The sequence below is a fragment of the Vipera ursinii genome, assembly GCF_947247035.1.
Source record: "Vipera ursinii genome assembly, chromosome: 2".
NCBI lineage: Eukaryota > Metazoa > Chordata > Lepidosauria > Squamata > Viperidae > Vipera > Vipera ursinii.
Window position 1 is genome coordinate 188,627,837 of NC_139513.1, and position 25,204 is coordinate 188,653,040.

General features: G+C 39.1%; 2 protein-coding genes across 18 annotated transcripts in view; one reads left to right on the forward strand and one right to left on the reverse strand.

Moving 5' to 3' along the window:
• The window catches only part of SYCE3 (synaptonemal complex central element protein 3), a gene marked incomplete at both ends in the record, with an annotated part of 81,379 nt that extends 68,792 nt beyond the window's left edge, over nt 1-12,587 (forward strand). Inside the window, one exon of the mRNA XM_083351887.1 lies at nt 12,540-12,587. Within this exon, the coding sequence (XP_083208013.1) occupies nt 12,540-12,587 (48 nt within the window). The remainder of the gene's footprint in view (nt 1-12,539) is intronic.
• ADGRL3 (adhesion G protein-coupled receptor L3) overlaps nt 1-25,204 on the reverse strand; it is a gene marked incomplete at its 3' end in the record, with an annotated part of 394,935 nt that overhangs the window by 2,314 nt on the left and 367,417 nt on the right. For 4 of the 17 annotated variants that reach the window (XM_083351857.1, XM_083351855.1, XM_083351856.1 and 1 more), the window contains one exon: nt 12,492-12,543. The exons of 11 other annotated variants lie outside the window; for them this stretch is intronic. In XM_083351857.1, coding sequence (XP_083207983.1) covers nt 12,492-12,543 — 52 coding nt within the window. The remainder of the gene's footprint in view (nt 1-12,491; nt 12,544-25,204) is intronic. 2 more of the 17 variants (XM_083351865.1, XM_083351861.1) reach the window with 1 other exon arrangement.

The following is a 25,204-nucleotide window of genomic DNA, read 5'->3' on the forward strand; positions in this document are numbered from 1 at the left end:
ATTTGCTATCACTACAGTCTTGACATATGGTTGTAATACAACTAAACCTGCCTATGGAGCTTTATCACCCAGATAATATAGTTAAAAAATGTAAATAATAAAATAAGCATCTGTGATCATATCAAGAGTCTGAAATACTTGGTTTGTGTAATCATGATGATAATTTAAATCAACCCCAGCTAATCTGTTCCTTTAATTTACATCTGCACTCCTAATCAACTCAAATTGATTCATCTTCAATTAATTGCCCACTTCAGCCATGCTCTTAAATAACAGCCTTTCAATCAATTATTTCATTTGCATTTACCAATCAGGAATAAAAAAGAAATGAATGGACCAGGTTTTGGGTGGCTAATTCTATCTGATAAGGTAGCTAAGGCAGTATTAATCTATGTAAAAGCATTGGGGAAGACACCCAGGGTCCAATAGAACCCTTCCCAACAGCAGTAGTCTAAAAGAGCTTACCATCTTTAGAGCTGTTAGAGATACGAAGAAAGTCCTCTACTTTTCCTGCTGCTGCTGGTCCTTGTTCTCCCTCCCAGGCAAATTTCCCTGGAGCTAGTCCTAGGCAAGAATCTCCAGATGAATTTGGTGAGAGGTGCCCATGAGGATACACTTCCCAAGACAATAATGATAATGAGATCATCAGGGCAGGGAGTAGACCACTTTACACTTTAGCAGTCAAGGTAATAACTATCTGGGCTAGCTATTCTCATCAGCTCTTTGGCTATGTCATTGAGGTTTGATCTGCCTTCCAAAATATGCTGGGTGTAAAAAAGGGCTCTTGGATTCATGCAGTTCCCTATCGACCCTGTTTAGGAAAGAAAGTCTTCCAGGTCCTTCTCAGTAAATATGTAGAATATTAAATGGTGCTAACCATAAAGAAGGCTGGGTGCTGAAGAATTGATGTTTTTGAATTGTGGTATTGGTATTGGAGAAGACTCCCTTGGACTGCAAGGAGATCATATCAAATCAAAAATCAGGATGAAACCCATGAATGGAATATACATCTAGAAACAGACTTTTTAAAAGAGGAAGTAGAGTTGCACTATATATAAGAAATAACTATATCTCTACAGAAATAGAGCAGAACAATGATGAAAACCATCTTGAATGCATTTGGGTCAATATAAAAGGAAAAAAGAATGACATTGCCATAGGTATATACTACAGGCCACCCAACCAACCAGAGGAAATAGATGAACTTTTTGCTATCAGCTAACTAAGGCATGCAAGAAGCATACCACAATAATAATGGGGGACTAACTACCCTAACATCAACTGGGAGACAAACTCTGCACCAAGTGGAAGATCAAACAGATTCTTGACAAACCTAGCAGACAACTTTGTCTTCCAAAAGTCAGAGAAGGGAAATAGAGGGTCAGCCATACTGGACTTATTCCTCACTAACAGAGGTGAAACGATACAAGGTGTTGAAGTTGCTGGAAGCTTGGCAGGCAATGATCATGCAATATTGGAATTCAACACTATGCGAGCACAAGCAATAGAACAAAGTCAAACTAGAGTCTTGGACATCGAAAGAGCTGATTTCAATAAACCTAAAGAGAGCTTCAAAAGGATTCCATGAATGAGAATCCTCAAGGGGAAAACAATCCAAGAACCTTGGGAAACTTTGAAAAATGAGATTATAAAAGCCCAGTTTAGCACAGTTCCAGTGAAGAAAAATAAGAGATCTCAAAAGAAACCAGCATGGTTGCACAAAGATTTTGTTGATACACTGGAAAACAAAAAGTATAAAAAATGGAAAGAGGGGCACATAACTTAAAGCAAAATATTAGCAAATAGCCCATACCTGCAAAGATAAAGTCAGGAAAGCTAAGGCTCAGAATGAACTAAGGCTTGTGACAAAAGTAAAAAATAAAAAAGCTTCTTTCAACATGTAAAAAACAAGAAAAAAGGAAACAATTGATCCTTTAATGTAGGGGTCCCCACCCTTAGGCTGTAGCTGACTACTAGCCCTTTGGAAGTTTTATTTGCAGATCTAATTGGACCCATGAAGCCTAGTTTAGGAGGATCATGTTATATTTTAAGTATTCTTGACCATTACTCTCGTTATGGTTTTTGATATCTGCTTAAGTCAAAGGCAGACACTTTCCAACAATTTTCAAACTGGTTTAAGTTTGTCGAGAGGAAAACAAAGAGAAAAGTTCAGTGCATAATAACTGATAACGGCACTGAATTTACAAACAAGCGGTTTGTAAATATGCTAGAATCAGCAGGCATTGAGCATAAACGTTCAGCCCCTTATAGGCCCCAACATAATGCATTTGTTGAGAGACGTGGGCAAACGTTACAAGCCATGATGAGAATTATGTTAAAAGATTCTGGCTTAACAGACTGTGGGTGTAGGCAGCAAAATGTGCAAACCATGTTCTAAATGTAGTGGTGAATTCTTCTACTGGTAAAATACCATATACGCTATGGCATGGTAAAAAACCAAACCTTGATTACCTGCATACGTTTGGCACCCCAGCATGGGTCCACATTCCCGTACAACTCAGGAGTAAAGGCCAACATAGGGCTAGGCAATTATACTTTGTGGGTTATGAATCTAATCATAGATCCTATCATTTCTGGGAACAAGGTACCACCAATGTATATAGTAGTGCAAGTGCCAGATTCCTTGAGCACGTTGGTTGGGATAGATTAGAACAAGAAGCTGTTAACACAGATCCTCTAGTATTTGAGGATTCCTCTGATAGCTAGAAATAATAAGAAGACATCTTCTGTACCTTTAAAAGAGGAAGATGCAATAGGGGAGATAAAGGAGGAAACAGAGGAAACACCAGTACAAAGCCCTGTACTACATAGGCGTTCAACGCGCGAAAGATGGCCACCAGATCGTTATGAAGCCAGTGTAATATGCCAAGTTGAGTTAGAGCCTTCTAACTATGATGAAATCAGGATGTATCCTGAAAAAGAACAGAAATCATGGAAAGCTGCAATGAATAGGGAGTTAAAGTCTTTGCAGGACCTTAAGGTCTACGAAAAAGCAAAACTGCCACCTGATGAGCAAGCTATAGGTTGCAAATGGATATATAAGATAAAGAAGGGTGTCAATGGAACTGTAACCCATAAGGCATGTTTGGTTGCGCAAGGTTTTGCCCAAACTACTGAGGATTATGATGAGGTATTTGCACCCAGTCTAAGGGCAACAACATTAAGAGTGGCTTTAGTGTGGGTGGCTAAAAACCAATATATAGTTAACCATGTGAAAAACTGCATACCTACATGCTCCATTGCAACACACTATTTAAAAACACCTCCAGGATTGACCAATGATAGAGACCATGATTGTTGGAAATTAAGGAAAAGCCTATATGGATTAAAACAATCAGGTTACAAATGGAATAAATGTATAGTTAATGAGTTGAGTGTGATAGGTTTTGTAGCCAGTGATGCTGATCCATGTTTGTTTAGGAGAGAACACAATAAAGTGTTATCTTTGCTTCTATTATTCACAGATGATATTGCAATCATAACGAAAACTGAGTTAGAAGCACAGAACATTATTTCAAGGTTGCAAAACAAATTTACAATTAGGAACCTTGGGGAAATAAGCCACTATTTGGGGCTAGATATTGTAAAGACAAATAGAGGTTTTAAGGTTTCGCAAGCCAGTAAAATATCTCAGTTATTAAAGAGATATAATATGGAACTTTGCAAACCAGCAAAAACTCCGATGGCTATGGATTTTAAGGATGGCTAAGGATTTTAATGTTGAGAGTCCTGTATTTGATAAGATTATGTACCAATCTTTAATAGGTAGTCTTATGTATCTGAGTAATTGGACTAGACCCGATATCTCTTACAGTGTCAACCAATTAGCCAGATACAATAATGAACCAACTGTTATACACTGGCAAGCAGCTAAAAGGATATTGAGGTATTTGAAGCAGTCTATTCACTACTCATTATATTTAGAGCCAAATCTTGAGTTAATCCTTACAGCATATGCAGATGCGAGTTTTGCCTCTGAGACAAGCACTTGTAAATCAACTTCAGGGTTGGCTATAATGTTGGGTGATTCTTTAATTGGATGGAAGTCCATCAGACAAAAGACATAAGCCTGTCTACAATGGAGGCTGAATTTTCATGTTTATCAGTGTTATGTACAGAACTGCTAGTGTACAAACAATTATTGTTGGATATGGGTTTAACTGTAAAAGATCCATTTATTGTATATGAGGAGAATCAAGCTGCGATAAAAATGGCAAATAATGCTGCAGTCAGAACAAGAACCAAACATACAGATCTTTGTTACTTGAATGTAAGACAATGTGTCAAAGACAAATTAATACAACTGGAATATTGTTCATCTGTAAATGTTGCAGATTATTTCACTAAAGTCCAAAGAATTGGCATAAGATTGTAAGAGGTTATATATTATTCTACCCAAAGGTGAGAATGTTAGGCATATGGTGATAGCCTACGTAGTTGGGTTGAAAATATATAAACTATGATGTTGTGACTTTAAGATGTTAATTGGCCAATGGGTGTGTAAGTGTTCTCATGGCCATAAGAAGGAGCTAGGAACGTAGCTTCTCTCTCTCTGAATTCACTGCTCTCTCTACTATTACTGTTTTGCTGTACTGTTGGTTTACTACTGTGATAAACCTGAACTGTGTATTGACCTCTGGACCGGTAAGAAGACTTTGTATTTGGAATACTCCTTGGACTGTTACTATTGTGTATGACCTGGACTGTTAATTTTTGACCGTGCATTTTTGTTTTTACACCACCTCAAAGGTAAAATACTTTCTGTTTTCACAACTCAGTGTATTCTTGTGGTTACTGTGTGACTCTTACTGCTCTCAATACCCTTCCTTGTCTGTGCAACTCCTTGGTAGCACAAGAAGACCTCTGCACAACAATTCCTAACAGACCTCCAAGATCCTTTCCAACTCTATTATTCTCTAGTCAATCCTAAAGAAAATCAACCCTGATTGTTCTTTGGAATGATAGATACTGAAGCTGAAGCTCAAATACTTTGGTCACCAAATGAGAAGAGAGAACTAATTGAAAAAGAACCTGATGTTGAGAAAGACTGAAGGCAAAAGGAGAAGGGGACAACAGAGGATAAGATAATTAGATAGCACAATTGAAATGAATTTGGGCAAACTCCAGGAAACAGTGGAGGAAAGGAAGGGGGGCCTGGTGTGCTATGGTCCATGGGGTTGCAAAGAGTTGGACATACTTAGCGACTGAACAACAGATAGTCCTAAATTCAGCTGTGGCAGCCTGTGGTTGATCTGACTCAGAAGTTATACAAGTCTAGCCCAGTTAGTATTTGAGTGGGAGGCTAAGAGGAACTACTAGGGCTGGAGAGGGAAATAAAAAAACACCCAGAAGGAGACAATTGCAAGCCAATTTGGTATCATTGCCAAGAAAGCTGAATGGATGATTCCATGTAGCATTTCAGAGTCAAGCTCAAAGTGACTGCACCTAGCTGATTCTGGGTGTATGTGTGTGTGAGAAACTTAGTAGGGTTACAAGTAGTCCTCAGGTTACAAAGACAATTGGACTGCAATTGCCATCTCTAAGTAATGCAGTTGAAAAGTGCAATGTCATGTGACTGAATTGCTTAATGATTGATAGCAATCCCAGCAGTCCCAATTGCCCCTGAACTGCATGGGCTATTAACTGATGACAGTGTGATGTGATGGGAAGAGGTGGGAATCCCAGGCCAGGAGGCCACTGGGCAAGACCTATGGGTGGGTGGATGTTGTGGGCAGATAATATGGAGCATGCACAGGTATATAAGTAGGGTGGGGAGGCTGTGAAAAAAGTATTTGCGATTTCCTGCTGGCTTCCCCATTGACTTTGTTGGAAGCCAACTGGGAAGTTTCAATGGCAATCGTATGACCATGCAACACTGCAATCATTGTAATTGTGAGCCAATTACCGAATGTCTGAATCATGTAATCACTGGGATGCTACAAAAGATGCCTCGTCTTCCTTGTTTAGTGCCATTGTAATTTTGAATGGTTGCTGAGCAAGAGATTATAACCTGAGGACTATCTGTAGTCCCTTTGTTTGGTCATAAAAGATAATAGGCAACTACTTCTATGACACTGCCAAGAAAACTGCATGGATGTGTCCATGAAGGATTTGAATTTCACTTAAGGAAAACTTTCACTTTTCTTTTTTCATGTTGATCTGGTAGCACTGAGAAACCAATTAATATACCTAGCTGGATATTTCCAGGGCTAATTCCAAGCAATCATGCAAGATGCAAGGTAGGTCTCAACAGATCCAACAGAATAAACATGCATGACATTTCCTCAAAACTCCTCTTGCAGGACTTTTGAATGATTTAGTTTCCAACTTAATGGCTCCCTTTTCTAGAGGCCACAATGTGGGTTTTCAGGTGCAGTTGGGGCCATTCTGAGTCTTGGTCTTTTTATGGCTGAGAAGCAGTGAGGTAAGGTCCAGCAGTCCAGTCAAGTTGCCAGACATTCTTCTGAAACCATATGCTTTCTGTGGCCAGAAAAATCTTAACAGCAGTTGTTACTGGTATGGGATGGGATGAGCAATGGAATGCTAATATCTTAACAATATGCAAGTGAGCAAAATTTAGGGCATTGACAATCCTCTTGTGATGGTATGATTCTGGGACACTCAAAAGCAGAGGTACAGCTTGCCTCCTGAAGATATGGCTACTCAATCACTGAGGGTTTTTGAGAAAATACTGCATAGCTATTTCTCCAGAATGGTATGAGATTCCTGCACTGGGCAGGGAATTGGATTAGAAGACCTCCAAACTCCCTTCTAACCTTCTGATTCTATATTTCCAAGATCACAAAAAATTTCTTAAGTTGCATGAGTTTAGGTGCCAAAGGTCCAGCAAACACATCTGGAAACCTTCAGTCCAGACAGAGAGTTCCAGGAGGTAGACAGCTGAAGATAGTCCCTGCCATCTCCTCTAGTATCCCTGATTGCAATCCACTAGGAAGCTAGGCATAGAGAAAAAGAATTACTGTGGAATCATGGAGAAGACCCTGCATCCTCCCCCAATAAAATGACTCTGGAAACAGGAATGTAAAGAATTCATGGAATCAGTTTAAAGGGCTTGTTGTCGCATTAACTATCTTTAAAACAAAATGAAAAGTCCATCTTCCAATTTGGCTTGTATTGGCAAGGTCTATAAAAATGGTCAGCAATTCAGTTGAGACTCAGTGGGATTGGGCATTACATTATTAACTTCACTAGTCTGAAAATATACACATACCAGGAAAGAAGTTTGCTGTTGAAAATTGAGAATGCACAGGTATAGCCATGCCTTTAAAAATGCTTCTATTAGGAAAAATTGAAGGAAAAAATTAGTTCTGAGAAAATGACAAAGCAGAATAACCTGAACTTTAAAGGGGGCTTCTAAGTAATTCACATTCTTCCTTACCTATGTACATAAATATGTACATAAAGATTCTCTACATTAAGCACAATTGCAAGAATAAATATTTGAAATTGCTTTCAGTTTGTTTTTCTTGGAAAAAACAAACAAACCCTGCTACCTTTGGACATTAAACCAGATAAGATTTCAGCCTACTTTCCACTCAGATAACTGCTTCAGATTCCTGGGTAGCTATTTGATCAGTAAGGCATGGTATAGTATGGCTGTCCCGATGGAGGACACAGCAAATTGGGGTTGTAGAATCATTTAGGGAGGACAGGCAATAGGGATGGGGAGGAGATCTTAATCACTATTTTATTTCTATTCAGACCTTTTGACCTAACAATACACATTTGAATAAACTGCTGATACATCTCTTTTCATATTGTTTTTAAAGCAAAAAGCACTAGAATCCAGTGTACTGCAAACCAAGTGATGTTTGCTTACTTCTTTTCATTCCTACCCAGTAGCAAATCTAGTAGTGGATGGTATTTCTAAGCCTGCATAAAATTTCAATCAGTGGAATACATTTCTGAGTACATTCATCTCAGATTAAGTGGGAAAATCGAACTTCTAAAAGGTCGTTGCACCAAAATCTCCTGCATAGCAAACTTAGAAACCATAAATCCAATTATGCTTTAATTAGCAATATTGTTTCAATCCTTCCCTTTTTTCCTGAGAGCACAAAAGTCCCCCCCACCGTTTTATTCCCATAAAAATTCTATGAGCCATATTGGACTGAGAGAGAGTATTGGGCTCTCCACAATTGAATGGCACAAATATTGTGCTATACTGGCTCTGTTATTAGAAAGTAAAGTTTCCTCCTGAAATTAAGAGCATGCAAAAGAGCTACATGATATTAGCATTAACTTATAGAAATTATTATAGTTAAAATGTATGATAAAAGGTAAAGGTTCCCCCGCACATGCATGCTAGTCATTGCCGACTCTAGGGGCCGGTGCTCATCTCCGTTTCAAAGCCGAAGAGCCAGCGCTTGTCCGAGGACGTCTCCGTGGTCATGTGGCCGGCATGACTAGACACCAAAGGCGCATGGAACACTGTTACCTTCCCACTGTAGTGGTCCCTATTTTTCTACTTGCATTTTTACGTGCTTTCGAACTGCTAGGTTGGCAGAAGCTGGGACGAGTAACAGGCGCTCACTCTGTTATGCGGCACTCAGGATTCGACCCGCCAAACTGCCGACCTTCTGATCGACAAGCTCAGCGTCCTAACCCACTGAGCTACCGCGTCCCTTCTATAACATCCTTTCTATAACGTTCCTTTCTATAACATGTGCCTTAAACCCACTGAGCCACCTTGTTCCCTAAAATGTATGGAGGACACATCAATTAAAATATTGGAAAGGTGGCTTAGATATGGAGAATGGTGCCATTAATGACTGATAGCATTAATGACTGTATCATACCTCCAACATGGAAGACTTATATGCGTTAAATATAGATAACTAGTATGTAAGAGAGAAAAAGAGGCATTCTCTCTGTTGTTCTCCTGATGGACCTCTAGAACACATCTGGTTAGCCCTGTTTGACCCAGACTTAGTTAGGATTAACTGATCCATTGAACTAGAAACAGTCAACAAGATTTCTACATTCAGTGAACCCTGGGGGTTCTATCACAAACATATTCATGATTATGCTGCAAAGAAATGACCAAGTTCTCCAAGCAAAAGATATAAACAATAAGGCCACTTGGAGTGCAATGAGGCCAGCACTAGCAGCAATTAACTAATTCCTCTGTTAGTTTTGAGGTTGCTTTTATAGTTGATATGTACAAATTAAATAAATTCCTTTCTCATATAAAATTTTGCTTATTTAAATCAGATTAATGATTTTTTTTAAATGGGACATTATAGCATTTTAAAAAATCACTTTTCATTGACAATATTAATTCTCCAAATTGCCTCTCGGCAATGAGCTTGCATAATCAGACTATATGCATATAGCTTCAAGTCAAACTCAGCCCTAGATGACTTCAGGGACATGCCTATGCAGTTTTCTTGGAATGATATGGAAGTAGCTTGCTGCTGCTTTCTTCCCAGAATGCTTTTCGACTTTTGAATCTAGCCTATAGTCTGGTTTTCCAATTTTGGAATCCCTCTGAGGACATCCATACCTAGAGACCATTAAGGGTACCTGTAAGTCTTTCCTAGATTCAGTGTAACTTCTTCTGGATAACTGTAGTACTTTCTACCACTATAGCTATCCTGAGAGTGGTAGATGATTAAGGCAAAGAAGAAACATGCTGGGGAATTCTGAGGTCAAATCAGTGGTGGCTTTAGTTCCATACTCCATTCCTTTACAAATATACTGTATGTTGCCTTTGTCATTTTTTCCTTATTGAAGCCAATGGGAGCAAAAAATAAAAGCTCCCAGCTACAGAAGTATTGTAAAGGAAAACCAAAACAAAAAAGCACTTCTGCTGTGGCTGACACATATCCTTGGATACTGGTCTATCCATTATTTTAACTTGGTAGTGATTACTAGGGACGCGGTGGCTTAGTGGGTTAGGACACTGAGCTTGTCGATCAGAAGGTCGGCAGTTTGGCGGGTCGAATCCTGAGTGCTGCGTAGCAGAGTGAGCGCCTGTTACTCGTCCCAGCTTCTGCCAACCTAGCAGTTCGAAAGCACATAAAAATGCAAGTAGAAAAATAGGGACCACTACGGTGGGAAGGTAACAGCGTTCCGTGCGCCTTTGGTGTCTAGTCATGCTGGCCACATGACCACAGAGACGTCCTCGGACAAACGCTGGCTCTTCGGCTTTGAAACGGAGATGAGCACCGGCCCCTAGAGTTGGAAACGACTAGCACGCATGTGCAGGGAAGCCTTTACCTTTACCTTTACCTTTAGTGATTGCTATCTACAGAACTGTGATAATCATTGCATCTATAATTATACTTCCTCCCCCTTTTAAAAAAACCCTTTTGCTGCAGCATTTTAGAAGAATGCAATAAAGTGATGATGCCTTTTATCTTATTTTGGAAGATATAAACATGTCCAGAAGTGGAGTTTCTTTTTCATGCAATAAATAGCAGATGCCCATTGCCTCTCAATAAGAATATGTTGTTTGGTATTAGTTATATAAATTTATAACATGTTGGCACAATTGTGCATTTTTTAAAAAGTGTTTATCAAACATTTAATAAAAAGTATTTTAGTACAGGCAAATAGTGAGCCTGTGTCTCAGTCTCTTTTACAAAGATGATAATTGTTAATAGTGGACAACAACATGAAGGAGAGATATTTATAGCATCAGTGAGTATTTAGATCAGGGTCCCCCAATCTCTTCACCTCATCAAGCCTTTCATGAAGCTTTACATTGTTCATCAATTTCAAAATATTTATTATATAAAAATAATACCACTTTTATAGTACTACTACTAATAGTAGTACCACTACTAATAATAACAACAGCAACAACAGCAACCCCTTGGGATAGCCCCACTGACATCGTCTCATCAATTGATGGGAGTCAATACTGACTTCTTTGGGGGAACCTGGTTTAGATCAATGTATATTTTCAGTTAAAAAAACCCTCTTGAGAAAACTATTTTTCCAGCTTTAATGTTCACTGAGAAAATTACATGGTAGATTGCTGGCTGGGGACTTCTGGAAGTTGTAGTCCACACATCTTAATTTTGCATAGGTTGAGAAACACTGACCAAGACTACATAGTAGTTTTGCTTCTGTCAGACAACTATAAGACATATCCAGATTTATTACAGTAGATGTTTTCTGTTCTTTGCATTAATTTTTTACTAATGACTGAGATTTGAAGCTTTGGTATTTTTAATGGGGCATAAGCACTGTTGCTTTGTCCTAGCATGCCTAGCTGCATCTTCACACTTTCCTGGTAGATGCAAAGTAACTGAGTTCCTAGCTGAGAGCATCTTTAGATAGTAACATACTGCAAACTGGGTTTTGTCATACAACACAAAAAACATACTTTTGTTCTTTTTAACATTAGGGGCAAGCACTATGACATTCAAAAACTAGCTCCTTTTCTTAGCTGATTCTATTAAAAGTATTGTGATATGGTTCCTATTTGGTTCTGTCAGTCATGTGAATCAACATACTTCTCAAATAGCTGGAGTTGGAAGTACCAAAAAAGCATCTCACTGCAACTTCTGCGTGATAACCCTTATTTAGAGTAACTGACAGTCTTCAAGTACTCATGATCCATCTGAATATCCCTAATATTATAATCTTTTAAATGCATGCAAAAGATGAGACATGCAAAGGTTCACATTTTTCTATTAATTCAGATGCTATTGCCAGAAAGAGCGGGATGAGGCTAAACCAGCACTGTTTTGTTGAAGTAAATTGCTGACCATTTATTGGCCATTCACTTTCAGAAGACAAACTTTCTGAAAACAATGAATTCAGTCTGCATCTGTGAGGCACTATGGACTGGGGAGTGTCGTTACATGCAGACCTTGCAATTTTTCTGATCTCAAGTACATTTTTCCCCAAGTTTTCCTCCCATGCTTTCGGGCTTATTTTAACAAACTGAAATTTGGGTGTTATAGTGTCTGTATTTCATATAGACAGAATAATGTATGAGTGAAAAATAGCCATTACAGATGCAGAAAAAAATCATTCATTTTTGTAGTTTAAATTGGTATTAACAATCCTCATAATGATTGGAGCTGATTAGTGGATGACTGGTTATGCCTATCCATTAAGGCATTGCTCCTTGCTTTTTCAGCAAAAGCATACAATTATTAGTTGGAAGTTACCATTTTTATATATTTGAGGAAAATAAAAGATTTCCTTGCATTGAAAATGAAATACAGTTCTCATGAAATGTGCCACAGCAAGAAAACAGCATGACTTTGCAGACAAAAATATTCTTAATTAAAAAGAAATGTCATTCTCATATACACACAAAACTAAACATACTGGATGAAAGACAAAATGAAACAGACACAACATATCTATTATCTGTATATAGTTATAAAATATGGCTTATTCTTGATTCTGTATTGTGAGAGATGAATTGTTTTAAATATGTACATCACTGATATATGATGCATTAAAAAGTGAACTAAAAAAATTACATTTGATATGCAATGTTTAGCTTTACTCCCATACTTGTCTCTCTGTAGGGCTCTAAACGACAGCATGAAGAAAAAGAAAGAAAAAACAACAAGTAAGCTTACAGTGACAATAGAAGAAATATGAATCAAAAGCAAATTGATGATATGCAGAAAAAAGTATTAACAGAAACTATTTCAACTCCCTGAAGCAAATGAACATGGGTTGTTTCTGTTTGAGTATAAGTCACATATTTATAATAATAAATGAAGTTTTCATCTCATCATCAGCTTTTTAAAAGAAAAATTCAAAATTAGAAACTGAAATTGAAAGTATCATGGTATATATCCATATAAAAATATTTAATGTTTGTTATACTGATAAAAACTTTTATTTTTTGTTAATTACACCATCCAATTCTGTATTAACATGGTTGTTTCCCTTTGTGGACATCATGTTAGCTTTTTTCAAACATAACAGTCAGTGTACTCTTAAACAAACACTGTTGTTTTGAGAAACATTTCAGAAACAACGTTAAGCATTCCCAGCTTCTAGTGCAGAGCCTGATGCAACTGGTAAAATACTGTTTGGATCCAAGAACACTTCTTAGTCTAATAGGAAAATGTCAATGAAAACTGGTCTTAATAAATGGAAATGCTTGGAATAAATAAATTAGCCTTCAACAATGTTGAAAATCCAATTTCATTTTACTATAGGTTACTTTCCCTGGATTTCCACAGTTAGATCTCACCCAGTTTACCCAACTTATGCACAAGACCTTTCTAATCTAACAAAGCTAATGCAGAAGCTAACAAGAAACATAGCAGCGTTCTCACATATACTTGTAAAGTATATACAAAACTTTACAGAGATTGAATGTTTTATTATGTATAAAAATTGCAGTTTTCTTGGGAGACATTTTGTCTAGTTTTGATGAAAGATAGAAATATTAACTGTGGCTATATTAAAGTGTATGATTGATTGCACATGTATGCACTATACCAGGTGGTGTAGTCTTCTTGGCTTATTTGAAGTAGTTTCTCATATGGAATAGCACTGACAATTTTTTGTTTTCATACCAAAATAACAGGATCTGAGAACCTAAATTAGCATAAACTAGCTGTTTTTCAAGGGACGCGGTGGCTCAGTGGGTTAGGACGCTGAGCTTGTCGATCAGATGGTCGGCAGTCTGGCGGGTCAAATCCCGAGTGCTGCGTAACAGAGTGAGCGCCTGTTACTCGTCCCAGCTTCTGCCAACCTAGCAGTTCGAAAGCACGTAAAAATGCAAGTAGAAAAATAGGGACCACTACGGTGGGAAGGTAACAGCGTTCCATGCGCCTTTGGCGTCTAGCCATGCTGGCCACATGACCACGGAGATGTCCTCGGACAAGCGCTGGCTCTTCGGCTTTGAAACGGAGATGAGCACCGGCCCCTAGAGTCGGCAATGACTAGCATGCATGTGCGGGGGAACCTTTACCTTTACCTAGCTGTTTTTCATAACTGCTGTTTTTCTCTTCTGAAAAGCCATGTTTTAAAGAGGAATTATACTTCTACTACAGTACTTATATTCCTCTGTAGGTTTTTTGAAAAAACAAACATTGCAGATGCTTTAAAGCGAAGGTTGGGGATTAAAATACAGCTAAGCAGATTAAATGAAACTCACACTGGGGCAAGTGCCCCGTTCAGCTCCTTTGTCACCACAATATCCCTTCTGAAAGATGCCTTCATCTACTCTGTGCTGTTCTGCCCTTATTCTTTCACAACTCCTGTCCATGCCATACTGTTCGACCAATAGGGCAGCAGACAGAAGCTAATGAGAAATGGAATACAGGTAGTCCTCACTGCTAATTAGGAACAGAAACTCCATTGTTACACAACATGGTTATAAATGGAAAAGACCAGATGATGTGCTACTTGGCAAGGGCAGTTATGGCTCTCCTGGTTATTGTTGTTAAATGAGGACTATATGTGTTATTAAGCAAGAACCTCACTTGACTTGTGCGCTCCCACAGAGAGAGCCTCCTCAGGGTGCCTCCAGTCAGAGAATGTCGGCTGGCGGCCCCCAGGGGGAGGGCCTTCTCTGTGGGCGCTCCGGCTTTATGGAACCAGCTGCCGGTCGAGCTCCGGACGGCACCGGACCTTCACTCCTTCTGACGCGGTCTGAAGACCCACTTATTTGAACAAGCTGGCCTGGCCTGATGGGGGATGTTAGGATTTTTAATGGGGTTTTTATACTGTTATTGTTTTTATCTGGGCGATTATTTAATTCCTTTTAATTTTTGTATTCTCTATTTATATATGCCCTGTTCACTGCCTGAGTCCTTCGGGAGAAGGGCGGTATACAAATTTAATAAAAGTAAAAAAAGTAAAAGTAAGACTTGTGACTTCTTGCCAGCTTCTCCATTGATTCCCCTTCCCATTGAATCTGAAAGGAAAGGTCACAAATCACGATGGGGACACCGATGGCCATAAGGAGTGGTCATACATTGTTCAGTGCTGTCATACACTTGAATGGTCACTGAGTGAACAGTTGTTAAACAAGGGCCACCTGTAGATGTGAAAACTCTCTTGTCTGGCTTTCCAACTTACTCAGATCATAGTAATATACAGATAAGCACCTTACTAACTACCAAATAATCACTGAATACATCACGATACTTCTTTTCTTGTGGCTTTGAATCAATCTTGACTCCTAGTGACTGTCTGGACAAATCCTTTTGGTTTTCTCGGTAAGATCATGGAAGTTGTTTGTCCTTGACTACATCCAAGGCTGAGAGAGAGGGCCTGGACCAAGGTCACCCAGCTGGCTTCAGATGGGATTTGAATTCACAGTCTCCTTGTTTCTTGCAGAGTACTTTTAACTACTACACCAAACCAGTTCTCAGTGACACATACAAGACTCATTAGACATGTACTGTAGAACTAGAACTCTGTGTAATATTTTAACAACCTACTTTTAATTTCTGATGTTATAAATGAATAGAAGTGCCTGAGGGAAAAAGAACAGAATTTGTAAAAAAAATTTTTTATAAATGTAATGTTGCCTGATCATTCATATTTACTAAGGAGTAACAGAGCTCTCGTAAAACTTGAAAGAGTGCACAGCCAGAGCAGTAAGTTGTGTTCCTTCATTTCACTTTCCTTTGTGCCAGAGTACGGGAAAGTCATCTTATCACTGTCTTTTGTTGAATGTACATACAAGCAGTAAAATAAGCTTGCTTACTGTTCCTTCTCATTAAATAAGAATCACTTGGACCTGCACAGCCAACTGGTAATTGCTTACTGAAAAGAAAATGAATTACAAAAAAGGTGACTTCCTTTTCCTGCACCCTGGTATTCTACCCAAAATTGGAATGAAGATGATTTTTCAGCATCGTTCTAGTTTTCTTTATTATTTGATAATAAACAGTGATGAGCTATGGTTCATCAAGCAGTTCACATTTATCTGCTATGATTATAAGAAGAGTTTTTTTTAATCAAATCATATGTTAATTACCTAAGCAGTGAAAAAAGTATTGAGTTATTATTCAACAATCTGGGAATTCCACTATTAATAAAATGTAATTATCTTTAATAAATGGTTTTATTTCTTTTTGAGGTGGTTGTTTATGATTCTCCTTCCCAGCCATTACATTACAGTGGACATTGACTTTGGTTGAGGCACGGATAAAGAGGCTGGGAGAAGAGACTTCTATTTCTCCAGGGAGGAATCTATCTATCAGTCAGGATTCAGTCTGCCTTGATCCTTGGGCTTTCATGAAGTTCTCATTCTGATCACTTCCTCCTGAGCTGTAGAGTGCTGGAAAGCGTTTCAGTGAAGCAGCAGTGATAAAAACAGGAGGCAGACAAAATGACCCTTTTGACATTTGTGTAAAATGTCATGATTGGGAAGGAAAGTGTTTTGTTCAAAACTGCTACTGATCCTTGCAAGTTCAGCTAGTCACAACTCTTGGGTTGTAAAAAGACTAGATATACAGAAAGAGAAACCTTTAATTTTAGTATTTGCTTCCTGATGAGGCTCTGCCTCCCATCATGAGCAGCTTTGTGAATTGGTTGAACAAAAAACTGATTTCATTTGAGGGGAAAAACGTGATTTCATCTCTCGTACTACTGCCTCAAGCTCCAAACTCCAACAATCAGCTTCATTATAATCAAAGTAAGGTGTGTGTGTTTGTGTGCACTGCTTCGCATAAATATTTTTCTCCTTTGTACAGAACTCCCTCAATCAATCTATCTGAACTTGCCATAGAACTTATGCAGTATGAAGGGTGTTCCTGCTTTAAGGTTTTTCAGATTTTGTTCCCAAATGATGGTCTTAGGTTTTTCCATATGTATAACTTATAGTAATACCTGCTCATACTAATTTCTACTATTTTTTTAATATAGTTAAGATATGGGATATATCTGAGCCTAAATTGGGTAACCCAAATATATCTGTTATCATTATTATAATTGTTAGTGCTTCTGTTGCTTCTGCTTCTATGGTTTTCCTTTTCTTTTTGATGTTTTCCATTCAGTTTCAACAGTAAAATTAAATTATTACTAGGCCATTTTAATGAACAAAGTTAACATTGTTAATAGTAATATTTTATATAGTTTATGCCAATTGAGTTACTGATTTAATTAAAATTTGAAATATCTTTGATATTGGTCATATTCTTTCCTGCGACTAGATATTATACATTAGACTAATGCAATCACAGATGCAAAGTTTGAAAGTTAAAGTTCTTTCAAATAGATTTTCTTAGTTGAAATTTTGATTGTTCATATTTAAAACATGTTTCCCGTGTAAGCACAATTGCAGAAAAATAAGAAACTTGTTGGAATTCAGAATGTCCTTTGATATCATAATTCAGCTTAAAGTGACCCTGAGGAATGAAGAAGAAAGTAGCAGATAACAAGACCCAGGCTTGCATTTCAAGTAGTGTGAATAAAACCATCTAATGATAATACTAAAAGGAATGCCTATCTTTTGGCTGAAGCTATGGAGTTGGGCGATTTTCCTGCGTCCGTAATGTAATCAGTGCTTCGTTATGCACTGCTTCTCTCCTTTGCCAACCTCTTCTCTGGGATCTTAGTCTGTTTGGCTGGGACCCCAGAGGTCATTGTTAGAGAGCATTTTAATACTATAAAGAAATTTTGTTTCAGACCTTTATTGCTTTGGTTCCAGTGGATCTCTATTCTTCTCATAGACATTATTACATGAGTGATTAAATTACCCTCATAGGGCAGTTTAGCAATCAGGAGAAATTATCTTTTCCTAAAGAAGGAACATAGACAGGAGACTTTTCCACGTAATCACCACTGAAGAACTTAGTAGTGATTTCATATAGATCTTCTTTAGAGAGTTGAGGAATTAATCTGTAGAACAATTGTATAGAAGGGATAAAACTGGACATGGCAAAGAAAAATATGAAGTAACTATAAGCTAATCAACTGAATTCTCAAATGTTTTATCATAGCAAATGAACCCTCAAATAATTTCTTAAACATGCAAAAATCCATCCTGCCATTATTTCCTTTTGGGGAAAACAGTGTTCTGCAAAGTGCAGAAAAGAACTAAGGAATAGTAAGCCAAAGAAATAAACCATGAGGTAAGAAAAAGGAATGGAAATAAATATAGTTTGCAATAGCACCACTCATCACACCTCTGTATACCTTCAGAACCCTACAAACCATTCTTAAGTCGCCACATTCATACAACTGCTTGGTAAACTGCCCTTTGTTTCTTAAACATATAAATTTCGTTCAGCCATAACTTTTCTTGATCATCTTCTTTCATTTGTACTACTTTAACACATCTCTCTGAAGACTCAGACTTCATACATTCTCTTTATATCACCAAACCACCTCCATATACTTTTTTGTATATCAGTCACTCACGCTTGCATTACCTGTCCATTGATCTATTCAATCTTCACCTTTTCTTCTTGTTTTACCAGTGGTGGGATTCAGCCAGTTTGCACCAGTTCGGCAGAACCGGTAGCTAATTTTTTGTTCCCCAGGACTTCTGGAAGTGGCATCCACACAGAGAACTGGTTGTTCACATATTTGAATCCCACCTGTGTGTTACCCTATATTCTAGTTTTCCCATTGCACTGAACTTTTAGATTTCCCCAGCTCTAATTACACACAATTAAGTGGGAAAATGACTTTCTTATGCAATGCCAGTTTTGTTCCTTTTGACAAACGTTCATTGCAATATATCCACATACTATTTATTCACCAGCATTCTGCTAAAATACTTTAATTCATCTACATTTCTTTGTCATTTTCCCTGCTCAGTATTAAACAATTTGCTAAGCATTCAATTTATGCTTTTAGTTCATGCTTTTCTTCCATCATATATTGCTTTTTTTTACATTGTGCTAACAACTTTCAGCTCCATATTTGTGTAAAGCAGATATGTCAAACACAAGGCCGGGGGCCAGATCCGGCCCGCAAAGTGGTTTCATGTGGCCCGCGAAGCCATCCTGGAAACAGTGAGGGAACGGCCCCCACTGCTTTGGCCCTGACCCAGAGACCCTCCTTCTGCCAGAGACTCTCAGATCTGTCCCACTCCTGCCCAGGCCCCCATAGGCACCCTTGATGCGAACGATGTAGAGCTGGCCATGCCCACCCAGTAGGCCATATGCACTCTAGCCACGCCCACCAAGTAGGCCACATCCACCCAGGCCATACCCACCCGGCCCCCTGAGGGCAACTGCAATGCTGATGCGGCCCTCAGTGAAATTGAGTTTGACACCCCTGGTGTAAAGTATCTTAATTCTGCCCAATCACTTTTTCATATGCTTTCTCTATATCAGTAGGCATGAAATGAGCTTTCTCACATCTATACCTTTCTCTCGCCCTACCTGGCAAAGTATTGTCCCAAAATATGTAATTCCCAAATAATTATTATCTTTGATCATTATCATCCTTGCCCCATTCCACCAGGACCTGACAAAGCACATTTAGTGTAGTAATCTCACTGCAGTTTTGCACTCACTCTTTTTTTTTATCTCCTTGGAGCAGTAGAATAATCAGGCACACAAACAATCTTTACACAACCATTAAACAAGATGCACAACCACAACCATTCCCTACACAAACCACCTTCATCACCTAATACGTGTCCCACTGTAATATTTCTCCTGGAGCCTTAGTATTTTTCAGCATTCTCACAGCCTTGAATTCCTTTCATCTATTTTTTCTTGGGCAATAAAATTTAAAGCATTTTTTTCAGTTTGACTTCGCAACATATCATTCCCATACAAATCTGTAAAATACTCCCTCTGGTGTTCTGCCTCTTCAATTTTACCCCAAATTGTTTTTAATTCTATTCGTTCTGCTGCAAGCTACTTGTTTCCTCTTTTTGTTCCCTTCCAAAATCATTAGAACTAAACCTTGCTCTATATTTGTCTGTCTCTTTTAATCTTAATTGTTGTTCTTTTTGATTCCAATTCTTTAACTATCTTTATTCTCTTTATATATCTTTCTCTCATTCTTATTTTTGCAGTATGCATTTCCCCCCCTCATCCGCAGCCTATTTTTGTCCGTCATTCCATCAAGTATTTTTTGTTTCGTTTTTTTCCACATCAGGGTAGCTGCATACACTTTGGCACTATTCTGTAGAACATATAGTCTAGATTTTAGTAAGCCTATCAGTCACATCTTTCATCTTTCTTGCTAGGGGACAGCATACTTCTCTTGATAGATTGTCTGTTCTACAAATTGGTGATTCAATTCCTCTGAAAAGTGACTTGCCAATCAACAACACACAACTCTCTTCCCCCCCTTGGGGAAGTCTGGGCTACTTTTCTTCCTGTCACTGGTAAACTTGACGGTGTCTCTTCTCCACATGACTGCATGCTTTCTTCCAGGGAAAGGATATGAAAATGATCACTTAGCTCTAGGGCAGGCATGTCAAACTGCTGGCCCATGGGCCAGATGCATCACAATGAAACCGCGCCCACCCCATTGACGGCAATGTGAAAAAAGTCACGATACGTCGCGCGTCATCACGAGTTTGACATACCTGCTCTAGTGGGACTGGGCTAGATCGCATAGACATTGTTCTTGATTTTTCTTTTTCTATGAGTGACAAGTTGCCATCAGTTTATCTCTAAAGCTTCATTTTTTCTAGTTGTTTGTTCTCTACTGTATTCAGTTTGATTATGGTCTTCTTCCTTTAATTGGAGCTTCTCCTTTTTTGAGTCTCAGAGTGGAATGACTTGTCTTCTATGGGCATGAATACATGCATGGCACTTATTTTGCAAATCACAACAGTATTAATCTTTTTTCCATGATTATGTTTTTTCCATGAGTATTTTATTTTTCTTGCAAATGCTTTAATTGTAATACCTCAAAGACATATCAGATCTTCTTCAGGATATAGTTTGTAATCCACAGAGGGAAGAAATGAAAAGACTATAAGAAAAACTAATGTCTTAGCTCAGGGCTTTTCAACCAGTGGTACAGGTACCACCTGTGGTACATTGGCACCTGGCAGATGGTATGCAACCATCCTAGAAAAGTGGTAGCGGGGGAGGGGAATGAGCTGAAACTGTGGCAGCACCGCACAAGCCTGAGCGAGAGACGGCTGGAGCTGCAGGGCTGTCAGGTCTCAGTGGAAGCGCCAAGATCAGTGCCACTTTCCAGCTGGAGCTCAGCGCTGATCCTGGCGCTTCCGCTGAGCCCAGAAGAAGCGCCAATCAACTGGAATGTTGCAGCATCTCCAGGGTCTTCTGATTTACATTCAGATGCTTGGGAACTGATTCATATTTATGATGGTCACAGTGTCCCAGGGTCATATGAAGTGACCAAAACCTGCTGCAACCACCCAGCAGAGGGGGGGGGAAATAAAAACCAAACACCCCCATCCCACCCTTTGCTGCCAATCCTCAACAGAAATGCTCACAACAATGAAAACCTCGAACAGGAGGAAGAGCACCGCCAGGTGGGCAGGCAGGTGTCTTACTTGGCTGTGGCTTGGGGGGCACTTTTTTCAGTGCCATTGTAACTTCAAACAGTCACTAAGCGAACTGTTGTAAGTCGAGGACTACCTGTACTTCATCACTTTTTTCCTCTTTTTTTGGTCATTAAGTTTTTGACACCTTGCTAGGTGACTGGTGGTACGTGGATGTTGCCATATCCTAAAAGTGGTACAATGGGTGAAAAGGTTGAAAAGCCCTGTCTTAGCTCTCAATTCCCCTTTATGGATTACTGCCTTGTTGCAGTGAAGGGGCTTGCGTAACTCAATGAAGCTAAGAGCTATGCTGTGCAGGGCCACCCAAGACGGACAGGTCATAGCAAAGAGTTCTGACAAAATGTGATCCACTGGAGAAGGAAATGGCAAACCACTCCAGTATCTTTGCCATGAAAAGCCCATGGACAGTACCAAAAGGCAAAAAGATATGACACTGGAAGATGAGCTCCTCAAGTCAGAAGTTGTCCAATATGCTACTGGGGAAGAGCAGAGGGCTAGTACTAGTAGCGCCAGAAAGAATCAAGCGACTGGGCCAAAGCCGAAAGGACGTTCATCTGTAGATGCATCTGGTGATTAAAGGAAAGTCCGATGCTGTAAAGATTTATTCTCCATAGGACCTTGGAATGTAATATCCATGAATCAAGGCAAGCTGGACATGGTCAAACAAGAGATAACAAGACTGAACATCGACATCTTAGGAATCAGCGAACTAAAATGGACAGGAATGGGTGAATTTAATTCAGATGACCATCAGGTATACTACTGTGGGCAAGAATCCCTCAGAAGAAATGGAGTAGCCTTCCTAGTCAATAAAAGAGTAGGAAAAGCAATACTGGGATACAATCCCCAAAATGACAGCATGATCTCAATGCGAATCCAAGGCAAACAATTCAATATCACAATAGTCCAAGCACCACTGGTGCTGAAGAGGATGAAGTTGACTGGTTCTGTGAAGCCCTACAGCACCTTATAGAACTAACACCAAAAAAAGATGTCCTTATCATCATGGGGGATTGGAATGCTAGAGTAGGAAGCCAAAAGATAACCAGAATAATAGGCAAGTTTGGCCTTGGAGTACAAAATGAAGCAGGGCACAGGCTGATAGAATTTTGTCAAGAGAATACGATGGTCATAGCAAATACTCTTTTCCAACAACCCAAGAGACGGCTCTACACATGGACATCACCAGAAGGCCAACACAGAAATCAGATTGACTATGTGCTCTGCAGCCAAAGATGTAGAAGCTCTATACAGTCAGTAAAAACAAGACCAGGAGCTGACTGGCTCAGATCATGAGCTTCTCGTTGCAAAATTTAGGCTTAAACTGAAGAAAGTAGGGAAAAGCACTAGGCCACTCAGGTATGAACTAAATCATATCCCTGATGAATACACAGTAGAGGTGACAAATAGATTTAAGGAATTAGATCTGATAGACAGAGTGCCTGAAGAATTATGGACGGGGTTCACAACATTGTACAAGAGGTAGCAACTAAAACCATCCCAAAGAAAAAGAAATGCAAGAAAGCAAAATGGCTGTCTGAGGAAGCTTTTCAAATAGCTGAGGAAAGAAGGGAAGCGAAAGGCAAGGGAGAAAGAGAAAGATACGCCCAATTGAATGCAGAATTTCCAAAGAATAGCTAGAAGAGATAAGAATGCCTTCTTAAATGAACAGTGCAAAGAAATAGAAGAAAACAATAGAATAGGGAGGACCAGAGATCTTTTCAAGAAAATTGGAGATATGAACGGAACGTTTCATGCAAAGATGGGCATGATAAAGGACCAAAATGGCAGGGACATAACAGAGGCAGAAGAGATTAAGAAGAAGTGGCAAAACTACACAGAAGAACTATACAAGAATGAGCTTAACGTCCCAGATAACCACGATTGGGTGGTCACTGACCTCGAGCCAGACATCCTAGAATGTGAAGTGAAGTGAACCTTAGCAAATCTGAGCAACAACAAAGCTAGCGGAGGTGACAGTATTCCAGATGAGCTATTCAAAATCTTAAAAGACGATGCAGTAAATGTGCTACACTCAATTTGCCAGCAAATTTGGAAAACTCAACAGTGGCCACAGAATTGGAAAATTTCAATTTACATTCTAATCCCAAAGAAAGGCAATGACAAAGAATGTTCAAACTATCGCACCATTGCACTCATTTCACATGCTAGTAAAGTTATGCTTAAAATCCTATAAGCTAGACTCCAGCAGTATGTGGATCAAGAACTACCTGAAGTACAGGAGGGATTTCAAAGAGGCAGAGGAACTAGAGATCAAATTGCCAACATACGCTGGATCATGGAGAAAGAAAAACATCTACTTCTGCTTCACTGACTATGCTAAATCTTTGATTGTGTGGATCACAACAAATTGTGGCAAGTTCTTAAAAAGATGGGAGTACCAGACCATCTCATTTGTCTCTTGAGAAAGCTATATGCGGGTCAAGAAGCAACCATGAGAACTGGACACGGAACCACTGATTGGTTCAAAATTGGGAAAGGAGTCCGGTAAGGCTGTATACTGTCACCCTGCCTATTCAACTTATATGCAGAGCACATCATGAGAAAGGCAGGGCTGGATGAATCAAAAGTTGCCGGGAGAAATATCAACAACCTAAGATCTGCAGATGACACCACTCTAATGGCAGAAAGTGAAGAAGAACTAAAGAGCCTCTTGATGCGGGTGAAGAAGAAGAGTGCAAAAGTTGGGTGAAACTCAACATTAAGAAAACCAAGATTATGGCATCCAGCCATCTCAATTCCTGGCAAATAGATGGGGAAGAAATGGAGGTAGTGACAGATTTTATTTTCCTGGGCTCCAAGATCACCGCAGATGGGGACTGCAGCCAAGAAATTAAAAGACGCTTCCTCCTGGGGAGGAAAGCCATGGCAAATCTTGACACCATACTAAAAAGCAGAGACATCACCCTGCCAACAAAAGTGCGTATAGTCAAGGCTATGGTTTTCCCAGTTGCAACGTATGGCAGTGAAAGCTGGACCATAAGAAAGGTTGAGTGCCAAGGAATTGAGGCCTTTGAACTATGGTGCTGGAGAAGACTCCTGCGAGTCCCTTGGACTGCAAGGCGATCAAACCAGTCAGTCCTAGAGGAGATCAACCCTGACTGCTCTTTAGAAGACCAGATTCTGAAGTTGAAACTCAAATACTTTGGCCACCTAATGAGAAGGAAGGACTCACTGTAGAAGAGCCTAATGCTGGGAAAAATTGAGGGCAATAGAAGAAGGGGACGACAGAGAATGAGGTGGCTGGATGGAGTCACTGAAGCAGTAGGCGTGAGCCTAAATGGACTCCAGAATTTTAATTTAATTTAATTTAATTTATTAATATTTCTATACCGCCCTTCTCCCGGAGAACTCAGGGCAGTGTACAGGGCAAGAATAAAACACAGAAATTTACAAAAACTAAAAGATAATTAAATGCATGCCCGATTAAAATACAATTGATACATAGAAGGTGGTTGAGGAGAGGAAGGCCTGGAGGAATGTTGTTCATGGGGTCAATAATTGAACAACAACAAGCTCTCAATTATTGTGAAAGTTTAAAAAACAATAGCAAATTCTCAATTGCTCCCAGTAGTTCCAAGGCAGGGTATTGTCTCTTAGCAGCATTTCTAATTTTGTCTAATTTTGTGTATTTTAGTAGCCTTTCGGTCCCTCCTATCTTTTAAAATTTTAAAAATCTTAAAAATTTAGATTTTTTTTAAAAAATATTTTTTAAAAAATGGTTTTATGAAGGGTTTTATTTTTTGG